This window comes from Phocoena sinus, chromosome 3, assembly GCF_008692025.1.
Source record: "Phocoena sinus isolate mPhoSin1 chromosome 3, mPhoSin1.pri, whole genome shotgun sequence".
In the NCBI taxonomy this organism is placed as follows: Eukaryota; Metazoa; Chordata; class Mammalia; order Artiodactyla; family Phocoenidae; genus Phocoena; species Phocoena sinus.
In genome coordinates this window covers 95,736,273-95,749,705 of record NC_045765.1, presented here as the reverse complement: position 1 = coordinate 95,749,705, position 13,433 = coordinate 95,736,273, and the positions used below count along the sequence as shown (strand labels likewise).

Sequence of the window (13,433 nt, the reverse complement as noted above, 5' to 3'; positions counted from 1 at the left end):
AACCAGTCAGAAAAAGGACAAACATTGTGTAATTTTGTATAACTTGTATAACTTATACGAGGTACCTGGAATAGCCAAATTCATAGAAAATAGAATAGTGTTTACCAGAGCCTGGGAGTAGGAGGAAAGGGGAGTTATTGTTTAACTGTACACGTAAAGGTGGTTAAAATGGTAAGTTTTATGTTATGTATATTTTACCACAGTAATAATAAAAGAACTATACTCATGTTCCTAAGTTACCTGGCAGCATGCTACTGTAATCTGAATTGCGTGGTTAGATGGATTAGTGAGTGTCATTGGGTTGGCACCAAGGTAATGATGTCATGGCCAAGTTTCTGAGTTTCCCTTCCATTAGCTATTGGAATTCGGGATGGATGGTAAGTGTGCTAGAAATCCTGCTCAGTGTAACTGTACATCCCAGTTAAAACCAATTATTCAGACATAACCTTCTCATAGAAATAATTACATGTGGAAACCCATACCCTTAGATTGATGACATTTCCTCCTCAAAATATTCTTTGGTTTTCTCTGCAGGTGAAGTTGTTGAGATATGAACAGATGTATACCTTTGCTAACCATAATCTTCTCTCTGCTACACAGATATAAGTGCAGTTAGTGAAGGCCATGACCTTAGATGAAAAGCTTAAATGAAAGTCCTCAAGAACTTCTAGTAGTCTTTGTTACCCACAGATGCAACCATACATCTGCTTAGACATTCAGCCACTATAGCAGCCGTAGCTTGTTCTTCATTTGATTTGGTTTCTTCATTGATGCGATTTTATTATTACTTGTTAATAATGCTCCCTTTTCCTTCCTGCTGTCAGAGTAGACTGAAGGTTGCATCACATACAGACACATTAAATGTGGAATTGGGCCCTCCATGAGTTGTCCTGGACCATTCTCTCAATCTAATCATCATGTTGATGGTCATTATGTACAATATTGTTTCACTTTCCATTTTTCTTGCAGTTTCACCATTCTGATTGCCTCTCAACCTGGCTGCTTCATTTCATTGCCACTAACTACCTCATCTTCAGTCAGAAGCCTGAATTTCAAGATCTTTCAGGTAGATTGCTAATTAATGTTTTTGGAACGAAAAACCTTTCCGTTCTTTGTTTTTAGATTTGAGACATAATTTGTAGGAATAGTAGTTTTTAAAAATAAAAAGTCAGTATAAGACATTCCTTTTAAGTATGCAGTGTGGTAATTGAGGACACTTATAGTAACCGGTGTTTCATAAGAAGCTTGACCTGTGTTACACAAGAAGTTTCCTAATGATTGTTTCATAGCTCCCATCCATTTTTAAGTGCCTTTTTTTCTGAAGCAGTGAGAGAAGGGGGCCTCACATGACATTTGGTTGTGATAAATGAGATTTGGTTTTAACCACCTAAGTCAGAAGCAAAATTTAAATAGTACAGCTTTTTAAATTTTCTTCTGAAAAAGAAAAAATTATCCCTAGTATATAGTTCTGTTGTACTGGTATCTCCTGTCTCTGCAGGAGTCCATTATATCATTCGACAATACCAATTTTTTATTGATCAAAGAGTGGTGCAAAGTTTACTGAGCAGAGAGTATACTTACTGTGATTTTTTAAGGTAAATTATAAAGATTAAAACCAATCAAAGGGTGAGCTTCTGAGTGCTGCATAAGATGAAAGAAAATGAAAATAGAATAGTCATCAAAGTAGACAGTTTAGATACAATGGTTTGCTCATGTTATTGCCTAGAGTAGACCCAAGGAATAATCAAGGTAAGGGGAGAAGGAAATGAAAGATCTCCTAGTCAAGTAGTTTCAAACTCTAAGTGGAGAAACCTCCTTGGTGATGATGCCTGCAGTTCTTGTGAGGTGGGGGCAGAGAGCGAGGTGGGTGGCGCAGAAGAGGGAGAGGGGAGGAGAGGCTAGCGCTCGCTGTTCTTGGACTCCTCTCTCCCACCTTCATCCAGAGTGGTTCCACTTTGATCTGCTGAGATCTTAGAATTCTATGTAAAATTTTGCTTGTAAAAGAGAATCTGCTAGAAGAGGTGAGCATCTCTGGTTTCATTCAGCTGTTCATTGCATATTTAAGGAAACCAAGAAACAGAGAGTCAGTTTTGGGCAGATGTATTCAGCCAGTCAACAAACATTGTATGCCTATTGGGAGGCTGTTTACATAGAGTTTAACTATTAGTGCAGAAGAGTAACATAATAAATCATAGCAGGACAATAGATATTTACTAACCATTTACTTTGTGCAAGAAACAAAGTTCATTCATAAACATAAGGCATACTTCCCCTTGCTGTTAGTTAGTAGGGGCATTCTTCCGCAGTTATTCTTTAAGGAGGCAATTAAAAATGAAATAAATGAACATTTTGGTTTTAGGACCCCCTTTATTATGCCACCTGAGGTCACCTTCATTTGTAAAAGACTAGTCAGATGATTTTCTACTTACTATTTTGTGTAGATATGTGATACACATAGAGTACTATTACAACCTTGGGGGAAGGATGCTCTCTGAATCCTTTGAGTTATTAATCTTTATTTTATTCTGATACTTATACAATTGCCTGTAAAGTATGTTATGACCACCACCTGGCACAGTGAGAAGCAGGACTCCAGGGTGTAAGTTGAGAAGGCAGGGTAAGAAAATGAGGCTGTGTCAGTGATTGTCTTATGTTCCTTTGATGGGAATTAAAACAGTATCCTGAGTGCTCTGATTTAGCGGTGCTTGTTCATGTCCAGGACCTGCTGTGATGTATCCTTTTGGGCAGAGAAAAAGAAAGCCCCTGTGGATAAGGGAGAATCTGATAGTCTATATCAGCAGTCATAAACTGTCAGTCTATGGGTTGAATGTAACTTGCTAAGGGATTTTATTTGGACCACATGGTATTATAATTTTTTTAGTGTCAGTATTAAAAATTGTAACATGTCACATTTTAAAATCCAAATTTCTGTCTTCTTTTGACAAAGTTGGAAGATCTGGCTTCTCTGGGCCCATCTTCCCACATGGCAACAACCTGGAACTGAGCAGTGGCTACTCATTTAAAGGCACGTGTCCTCTCCATGGTGCCATAGTCTCCTCTCCTCCCTCTTGCCTTACTCTTGGCCTACCTCACATGGTCACTTGAAATTAAAAAGGGTTCTTGTCACAGTCTCTTTACAGTTTCCTTAAAGAATTGCTCATTTTCAACTTCAAAAATCATCAAATTATTATTGGAATTCTATGAAATGTTTTCCCTTAACTGGGGATTTTTCTTCTTTAGAGGTATTTAGAAATTTAAAAGTGGGACTGGAAAAGCTCTCAGGTTAATGCTGGTACCGATACATCAGAACTCAGTGAAATAGTTCATTAAATACTAGGCATATTTTATATACTGGACTCTTATACGAAAACAAACAGCAATGCACAGGAATATATTACCCTTGGCATTCATGGATTCGTTATTCTCACAGTTTAATTTATCTCAATATCATGTTATATATTATATATTATGGAGTTTTTTGTCTCGTTTTGATTTTTGCTGGCTACCAGAGCTCGTCTCTGACAAGTTTTCTCTGTTTTTTTGCTTTTGTTTATTTAATCTTAACTGAGGGAGCAGCCTTATGTCACCTTTGCTCCCTAATGAAACCTACAACTAATTTCCCCAGGCAGCTAGGTTGTTTCTTCTGATCCAGGCCCTGCAGCCTGGATCAAGACCTTGTTAATACAAATTATAATAGATGGGGTCAAACAGTAGATGGAGAAGTGAAAACTGACTTAGCAGGAGCAAACCTAAGTGCCCACAGAAGGGAATACTGATGAGAGACAAACTGATTCACCCAGCAGAATACTGTAAAGCCGTAGAAATTTGAGGTACCTGGTACTTCAGAAAGCAGGATGAGGCTTGGGACTGAAAGCCATAGGATTAGTTGAATGCTTTTGCTATACTCCATCCCACCCAGGTAGGCAAGTGCTTCTCCCTCATCATCACAGGAGTTTGGAGGTTTATTCCTGGATAAGTTAAACCAAAAAAGTTATAGAATCATGAACTCAGAGTATAGCTGAGATTGGGGCAAGGAGCTGGACTGAAAACACAGAGATATGTGAAAGTGTCACATTATATAGTAACCCTCCAGCCTTCTTCCCATATCCAGGTTCTGGAATTCTGGCAGCCAGGTATTTGACTCCCACCTTGACTACCACTTTGACACTCATACTCTGGGCATGAAATTGAAGCATCCTTCCCTGACCTCACATAAAAAACTGTAGGTGCAGTCATTTGAGAATTCTCTCAGTTAACCCAGTGGATATCTGTTCAGTTGTGCTACAGTGTACTCCACCAGTCAGCAAGTCCTGCCCATGCCCAAAAGATTTCCAAACAGCTTTCTAGCATCTCACTCTTAAATATAAAGAGGCCAACTGAGGGTCAACAGATATTTGAGGCAGTGTCCAATGTGCAAGATGAATACCAAAAACAAAACAAAATGAATAGAAACAGAAGAGAAGGAACTTACAAGAACAAAGAGTAGAAGAAAACCTTTAAAAAAAACCCCCTATAATTAATATCTTCAAAGAATAAGAGATATACATTCATAAAACAGGGATAGAATGTTATAAAAAAGAAACAATATTCATAGAGACAGAGTATATAGAATGGTGGTTGCTGGGACTTGGGGAAAGGGGAAACGGAGTTGTTTGATGGGTATAGGGTTTTAGTTTTGCAGGATGAAAAGGGTTCTGGAGATTGATTGACAACAACGTGAATGTACTTAACACTACTGAACTATACACTTAAAAATAGTTAAGATGGGGGCTTCCCTGGTGGCGCAATGGTTGAGAGTCTGCCTGCTGATGCAGGGGACACGGGTTTGTGCCCCGGTCCGGGAAGATCCCACATGCCACAGAGCGGCTGGGCCCGTGAGCCATGACTGCTGGGCCTGCGCGTCTGGAGCCTGTGCTCTGCAGCGGGAGGGGCCACAACAGTGAGAGGCCCGCGTACCGCAAAAAAAAAAAAAAAATAGTTAAGTGAAAAAAAAACATAGTTAAGATGGAAAAACAAAAAAAAATAGTTAAGATGGTAAATTTTATATTATGTGTATTTTACCATAATTTTAAAAAAAACAATAAAAGAACAAGTTGCTCTTGAAAATTAGGATAGCAAAAATGAAACCATAATAAAAGAAAACAACTAAATAAATAAAAGAATAGAAAGATAAAGGTAAGGAAATCTAGAAAGTAGGACAAAAAGGATGAAGAGACAGAAAAAGGTTTTTTTAAAAAGTTGGAGGCTCAATGCAGGAGGTGAAGTATCTCAGTAATAGAAGTTAATACAGGAAGAAAAAAGAAAAACAATGCTGAGGAGGAAATTATCAAAGAAATAATACAAGAAGTTATCCCAGTACTGAGGAACTGAGTCAACACATTAAAAGGCTCTGCTAAGTGCTCAGCTTAACGAATAACAAGGTCTATCACTGGGAGGTGCAGGAACACCGACTATAAATAGAAAAATCTAAACGTTTACAGAATAAAAAACCCCACAGATCACTTATCAGCGACCGTGAATCTGAATGGTAGTAGAGTTCTTAACAGCCTTGGAAACTAGAAAGCAGTGGAGTACTGTCTTCAACATACTGAGGGAAAATTTTCAACCTAGAATTCCATACCAAACCAAATGATCTATTGGGTGTAAGGACAGATTGAAGACGTTTCATCACAAGCAAGGTCTCAAAAATACTTCTTATGCATACTCTGCTTCAGGCAGCTAATAAAAGTTGTGCTTCACCAAAACTAGAGAAAACAGAGTGAAGAATCTGGAGTCCAGGAGTGGAGAGATCCAATGCAAAAGCATGAAGCAGGCGTAGAAGGCAAGAGGGTACAGGGCTGTGAAGAGAGGGGTCTCCCAGGGGAACACCACCACCACCCCCATAGGAATGGCTAGATCCTCTGATAACTGTGGCCCTGTGGAAAACAGAATTGAGAGGACTTCAAAGAGTTTGGAAGGTTGAGTTAGCTACAAAGAAAACTAATTAAAGGAAAAAAACTAAAACAGTATATAATTGTGAATCACAGAATAACATAAATACTGATGACTGATTGAGGGGAGGGGAGGAAGTATACAGCAGAGCTTGGATCTCACCTGTTACATAGGAAACCAATAGTTAATATCGAAGCTTGATCCCAAATAAAATATATTCAATTAATATTCTTTTTCTGAAACTTTTAGTGGAAGAACGCAGTTTTGTTGAAAAGCACAGATGGCCATCAAATATGTACTTGAAGCAGCTTGCGGAATACAGGAAGTATATTCACTCCCGGAAATGTCGTTGCTTAGTAATGTAACCCTGGAGTTTTTATATACACACACTTTTTCTTGTTATTACGAAGAATGGGGTACTTCTGGGTTCTAGGAAAATTCTTGTGACTGCAACCAGTATGGGAGTTAAAAAAAAAATCACCATACAGCTTAATATGCTTATTAGTTCTTATTGAAAAAAACTACTATTATGATCTTAAAAGGGAACAAAATATACCATAGGCTAAAATTAAGACTTCACCCGAGTATATAAGGCTGTGTACAGCTATTTTTCCCTTTAAGATGCCCTATTGGTTTAGTGATATTAATACCCCTTCCATTTAAGAAATGTTTAAATTTTTAAAAAATCATGTAGGATTAATACAGAAATTTCATCATGTCTGATTAATTGCTCTATTAAAATAAGGGCCTTTTAAAGACCCAGTATGACTGTTTCTATAGTGAGAAATCTAGAAGACTGATCAGGCTGAGGTCTTAGGAATAGAAATTTGCCTAGGATTTTGAAAGTGAAATGCCACTTCATTCCAAATCAATGACAGTGTTTGAACCATAATGGAAACAAAAATCTGGTTTTTATCTGAACAATGAGCTACCTTGTCTCTCCCTTGGGATTCTGATTAGGCAAGAAATCTATAGAGGACTGGCTTTGTGGCCATGTAACCCGTGTGCTTACACAAGGCCTCCTGCTTAGAAGGGCCCCATGCTCAGTTCAGTGCCCTGCGATCGCCATCTTAAAATTTGAATAAGGGCCCTGCATTTTCACTCTGTACTGGGCCCCCCAGATTATGCATATCTCCTAGCAGGGTATGTTTTCTTGCTCAAATGTTATCATCTCTGAAAGCAGAAAAGAGGCACTGACATCAAGGAAAGAGAAGGAAGCTTGCTGAGGGAAGAGATCATGTGGGGTTCCCCCCATGGGAAAGTCTGTACCACCCATGGCCTCCCTCCTCTGCCACCTCCACTGGCAAGTGAGAAATGCATCAATTTGGTTTCACTTTGTAACACTCACAATTCTGGCACTACACAGAGGAATACTTTCTTGATCATTCTCTAAGACCAGGATGTTGGTAAAAGTGACTGACCAGTGTGACTTTAATATGCACTTATAAAAATGCTCATAGGAAAAGACGCTTTCTGGAGAATTTGCAATCAAAGGCTCAAGAGTTTTTCTTCTTTCAGTGTATTTACTAAGATAAGGATGTCAGTGGCTTGAATTTTGTGAATTCTTTCTGAGGACTGAAAGGGTATTTGATGAGGAATAGCATGAATCTTGTCCTTCAAGATTATCTAATAAGTTCAGAGAAAGGATATAAATCAAGACTTGTTACATGTAGAGAAAATGGTACTAAGATAGAGGACAAAATTATAGTTTCTCTTGTATCACATGTCAACAGAAACAGTTACATCAGAAGCTCACAAGCTGAGAGATGGAAAACCAGATTACTGTTTGTTGTTAGCATCATTTTCATCTGTAATTCAGTATTGGAATATATTTTTCTTTTAATTGCCAGTGACTTTAGAATACACATAGTTTTTCCAACTGTTCAAAGGTTTGATTAAACAGTTTTATACCATAGTATAGACACAATGCTATACAGTTAGTCCTTGGATGTATACCAACACTGTCAGAGTAAAACAGTAAAAATCCCCTACAAATATCTTACAAGAAACCTGATTTTAATTGGATTGTGTTGATAAATATTACTGGAATGCATTTTTTATTTTTTGTATTTAACTTACTTGAGCTAATCAACTCTTGACAAATTCCACTTGACAAAGATTAGCATTGGAAAGAGTAGATACTGTAGTAGAGTTTTAGAAATTCATTCACATTTAAGGCCTTTTAAAATACAGTGATAGCCTTTTGCTTTTCATAAGCATTTTCTTACCCCTGCATTAATTACAACACTTAAAATTCTAAGTCAATCTTAACTTTTAATCTAGGAAATTAAAAAATATAAGTTCTAAAGCAAAATATTTTCTTGAAAATACTATTTAGCATTTCAGTAGACCATAGATAGTTTCTAGGTTGTTGGACAAAAGTGGAAGTTGGGTTTGGGAGCTGGTGCTCTGCTGGTGCTGTGCATGTAGTTTTTATTACGAAAGTTCTTTGCCACCTGTGAGTAACTCAAACACCCCGATGTCACAGCTCTCCTGGGCTAGTCAGAATAGTAGTCAAATTAGACTAGACTCTTCAATACCTTTGAATTAACTCAATTTAAAATAACAAGAATTTTCTTTTTAGAAAAAAACCTTACAGACTGTCTTGGAGAAATGAGTGCTCTTTTTGAGTTTTTCTAATTGAAAGATTATTTCTAGATGAATGTATGCTTTGTGCTGATCTCTGCTTCAATATATTTACCAATCATTTTAATTAGAGAAGATACTGTATGGTAGAACTAAGGCTTTTTCTTTCTGGGCCAGGTTTTCACCTTATATAACCCTTGTATACTTCTGACTACTCTGTGTTCATATTGTAGAGAGTTAGGCTTATAATATAGAAGGTTCAGTAACTTAGCTGAAATTCACCCTTTCTAAGCCAGCATGGTGGCTTCATATTGGGCAGAAGCAGAAAACTGAAGAATTGGATAAAGTTGACTTCCAAGACAGCTGAACTTTTCAACTGTAGTTTTAAAAACTACACTACACTGATATAGCTAATTAGATAAAAACATCCTCAAGAGTATTTTATTTAATTTAAGGCATCTGTTTAATTCAATCTTTAATAATTTTGCAAAGAAGGGTATGTGTGTATTTTAATAAAGCCTGACCTGAATTTATATGTTTTTAGTTTTAGTATTTAACATTTTTGTAACAAATAAACCTTTTTTTAAAACAAGTTCAACACAGTGTCATGTAGTTATTTTCACCCTGTTGAATTGCTGAAGTAACTTTGGGAATTCTGCCTTGTATTTCTCAAGCATAATCGTGCTTCATGCAAACCACTATGCGTAAAATATTTAGAATGTTGTTGATATGCTAGATGTGTGTGATGAGATAAAGAAATTTATATTACCTTTAACAGCTGATAGCAGAATTTCTCTTAACAAAAATAACTGCAATTATTTAGAAAAATGCTTTGATAATTATGTAGCCTAGAAATGAGCCCTTATAGGCTTTAGTGTTGGCTGGGGGCAAGACTTCTGAGAAATGGAGAAGCAACTTCACATAATAGAGGGTTGAGAATTTGGATCTTTCCAACAAAATGAAAAGGCAACCTACTGAATGGGAAAGTGTTTCCAAGTCATATGTCTGGTAAAGTGTTAGATCCAAAATATGTAAAGAACTCATACAACTCAATAGCAAAAAACCCAAATAATCCAAATAAAAATATGCAGAGTTTCTGAATAGACATTTTTCCAAAGAAGACATACAGATGGCCAAGAGGTACATGAAGAGATTCTCAAGACCATAAATTTTCAGAGAAATACAAATCAAAATCACAATGAGGTATCACCTCCCACCTGTCAGAATGGCTGTCATCAAAAGACAAGAAATAACAGGTGTTAGCGAGGATGTGGAGAAAAGGGAACCATTGTGCACTGTAGGTGGAAAGGTAAATTGGTGCAACCACTATGGAGGTTTCTCAAAAACTTAAAAATAGAACTACCATATGATCCAGCATTTCCACTTCTGGGTGTTTATCTGAAGAAGATGAAAATACTAACTCAAAAAGATATCTGTACTCCTGTGTTCATTGCAGCATTATTTACAATAGCCAAGATACGGGAACAACCTATGTATCCATCAGTGGATGAATGAATACAGAAAATATGCCATATATATGTATACACACAATGGAATATTATTCGGACATAAAGTATAAAATCTTGCTGTTTGTGACAACATGGATGGACCTTGAGGATATTATTCTGAGTGAAGAAAGACACATAACATATGATCTCACATATATATGGAATCTTAAACAAACTAAAACCCCCCAAAAAACTAAGCTCATAGATTTAGAGAACATATTGGTTCTCTAAGGCAACGGATGGGGGGAGTGTGAAATGGATGAAGGGGATCAAAAGATGCAAATTTCCACTTACAAAATTGGTCATGAGGACATAATATACAGCATGGTGACTATAGTTAATATTACTATACTGTATATTTGGAAGCTAAGAGAATAGAGTTTAAAAGTTCTCATCACAAGGAAAAAAATCTGTAACTATGTATGGCAATGGATTTTTTTTTTAACATTTTTATTGGAGTATAATTGCTTTACAGTGGTGTGTTAGTTTCTGCTGTATAACAAAGTGAATCAGCTCTACATATACATATATCCCCATAACTCCTCCCTCTTGCGTCTCCCTCCCACTCTCCCTATCCCATCCCTCTAGGTGGTCACAAAGCACCGAGCTGATCTCCCTGTGCTATGCGGCTGCTTCCCACTAGCTATCTCTTTTACATTTGGTAGTATATATATGTCCATGCCACTCTCCCACTTCGTCCCAGCCTACCCTTCCCCCTCCCCATGTCCTCAAGTCCGGCAATGGATGTTAACTAGACTTTTTGTGGTGATCATTTTGCAGCATATGCAAATATCATTATGTTGCATACCTGAAACTAATATAATGTTATATGTCAATTATATCTCAATTTTTAAAAATTAGACCTTTCCAGGGTGGAGGAGCCCAGGTAGCAGGGGGAGAGAGATCAGGCAGCCATAATATGAGGATGGAATGTGTGCTATATAATACAACTCCTCCCTAGAAGTTTCCTGAATTGTCAGTTAAGTCTCCTAAACCCATAAAGGCCTCCACAGTTCCATTGGAATTCTGTTCCTAACACAAATCTGACCTGGGAACGTACCCTTCTAGAAAACTCCCATTGCTTATTAGAGAACCTCCACAGTCCTCACTGCCAGCAAGGCCTTTCCTAACCTAGCCGCATCTTTTCTGCCTTGACAAGTAGAACTGTCCATCCAGATGTCTGTGTACGTGCACACTTCATGCTCTTCCCATGGCTTGGGTTGTGTTGCCGTTTCCTGTCTGCTTTGCAAACTCCAGCATATGCTGTAGAGTGCCACTTGTATTATCGTATCTCTTTTGCTTTCCGTGACTCTCCCAGGAAGAATTAGTTGCTTCTGCATGTGTCTTTCCTTAGCTCTTTATTCATCCCTTTCTTACGGCAGTTATTGCATTTTAGGTATTTACGTATTGTTGGGCTCTCTATGGTAATAACTTGAGGGCAGGTATCATGTCTTGATTTATCTTTGTGACCCAGGTGGTTGGCTGAATGGGGAGTCGATGAACAGATAGACTGGAAGAGTGGTAGGCCATTGAGGGGATGCAGAACATGTACAAAATGATCCTTGGGGACACTTCTGCCTGGGAGTCTCCACTGGAGGTTAGTGTGGTGCTCCAAGGACAATGATGCTTCAAGGACACAGGACGACCCTGCCTGAAAAAGTGTGGGCGTTACACCCTCTACCGGACTCAATCGCCCTCCCCACCATGTTGCGATGGTTACAAAATTCCTGAGCCCACCTGGGCAACGGGACCTGTCCCAAATAAGGCATCCAGCCTGTCCCACTCCCACCCTATAGAAGGAAGGTATATGTGCCTCGACAAATCAGTGAACGAAATTTTCACCTCAGACCATTCTTTTGTTTTCTGGCTATAAAAACGGATCAATAGCACATGTTCGGGCTCGACTTTCCCAGACTGCTAGGAAGTTGGCCCGCTGTTCTGGCAGTGACCCTTCCCTCGAATAAATTCTATCTTCTTTACATAATGCCTTGTGTCTGGAAATTCTTTTCCAACCTGCGTTCGGACCACGACAGTTAGCAGTGAGATGGGCTGTGGCGGACAGAAAAGTTCCTGTTGTGCGTAACGAAGGGGGAACAACTCCAATGTTACACATAATGTTTAACTGCATACAGATAATTTCCCTGGCATGCGCTGGCTGTGTTCTCAGAATCTTAATTGTCCTGCTCTACTGTCACAGCTTAATGTTCAGTAATGATCAGATTATTATGAGAGTATCTGAGATTCTCTTACATGTTCAGAGCAAAGAGCTCTCTTATTTACTCCTATTTAAGAAAATACAATTTAGTAGACACAATATATTACTTATTTTAAAAAATTAAGTGAAAAGGAGATGGGATCTCAGCCCCTCTTCCTCTGTTGGCAACTTGGACTGGAGAGTCCGCAGAACTCTTTTAACTCAAAACAAACTAACCAAAACTCAACCAGTAACTTTTCCTTAAAGGCTGAGCTTAGTCCTTCATCCAGGACTTAGTGCTTATCTTGTTTTGTTCACATCCAAGCCAAATGGTGCATCCTTTTATCTTGTTTCTTCTTCCCCTAGTAACTGCATCACCACTAAAATACTTTTCTCTTAATACCTATAACTCCTCTTACTCCAGAGTTCCCAGTGGTTTAGTCTCTGATGTGTCATGTTCAAGCAGAACAGCCAAACATTATTTAAAAGGTTTCTCATTCTTTCTATATTTTAGTGTTGTCATTTTGTGATAGGTGATATATTTACCTGGCTCAAAATACTACAAAAAGTATACTTTGGGAAGAGAGTTCTTGCTCCCATCTCTGTCCCTCATCACCCCATTTCCCACATTCCCATAGGTGATCACCTTCCTTTGTTTTTTATGCATCATTACAGTGTTTATTTATGGGAGTACAGGCAAAGGAAAATGCATAGTCTCATCTTTCTCCCTATGGTCAACAGAATAATGCCCTCCCTCCAACATCCACATCCTAACCCCCCAAACCTGTGAATGTTAACCTTTCATGGCAAAAGGGATTTTGCAGGCATGATTACGTTAAGACTCTGGATAAGGGAAGATTATCCCGAGTGGTCCATTTTGATCCCAAGGGCCCTTAAAAGAGGGAGGCAGTAGAGCAAGAGGAGAGGAGGCAACGTGGGGATGAGAGATATAAAGATGCTACCACTTGAAGATAGAGGAAGGGGTCATGAGTCAAGGGAGAAGGACTGCCTCTAAAGCTGGAAAAGGCAACGAACTGATGCCGAACCCTGGCCTCTGTGCACCGGCACCAAATTGAATCTCGGAGAGGGAGTTCTGGGTGAAGTAGAAGAGAATAGCTTTATTGCTTTGCCAGGCAAAGGGGGCCATAGCGGGCTAATATCCTCAAAACAGTGTATCCCATACCGGGGTGGGGGTGGTGGTGAGAGTGAGGGTT

At 38.5% G+C, this 13,433-nt stretch overlaps 1 protein-coding gene across 3 annotated transcripts in view; it reads left to right on the top strand.

Moving 5' to 3' along the window:
* Nucleotides 1–9,109, top strand: part of RHOBTB3 (Rho related BTB domain containing 3) — a 56,244-nt gene extending 47,135 nt beyond the window's left edge. For 2 of the 3 annotated variants that reach the window (XM_032626287.1, XM_032626286.1), the window contains 2 exons: nt 970–1,066; nt 6,181–9,109. In XM_032626287.1, coding sequence (XP_032482178.1) covers nt 970–1,066; nt 6,181–6,296 — 213 coding nt within the window. In that variant the 3' untranslated portion in view covers nt 6,297–9,109. Of the gene's footprint in view, nt 1–969; nt 1,067–2,947; nt 3,026–6,180 lie in introns of all 3 variants that reach the window. The other variant, XM_032626285.1, reaches the window with a different exon arrangement.
* The last annotated feature ends 4,324 nt before the right edge of the window (nt 9,110–13,433 follow it).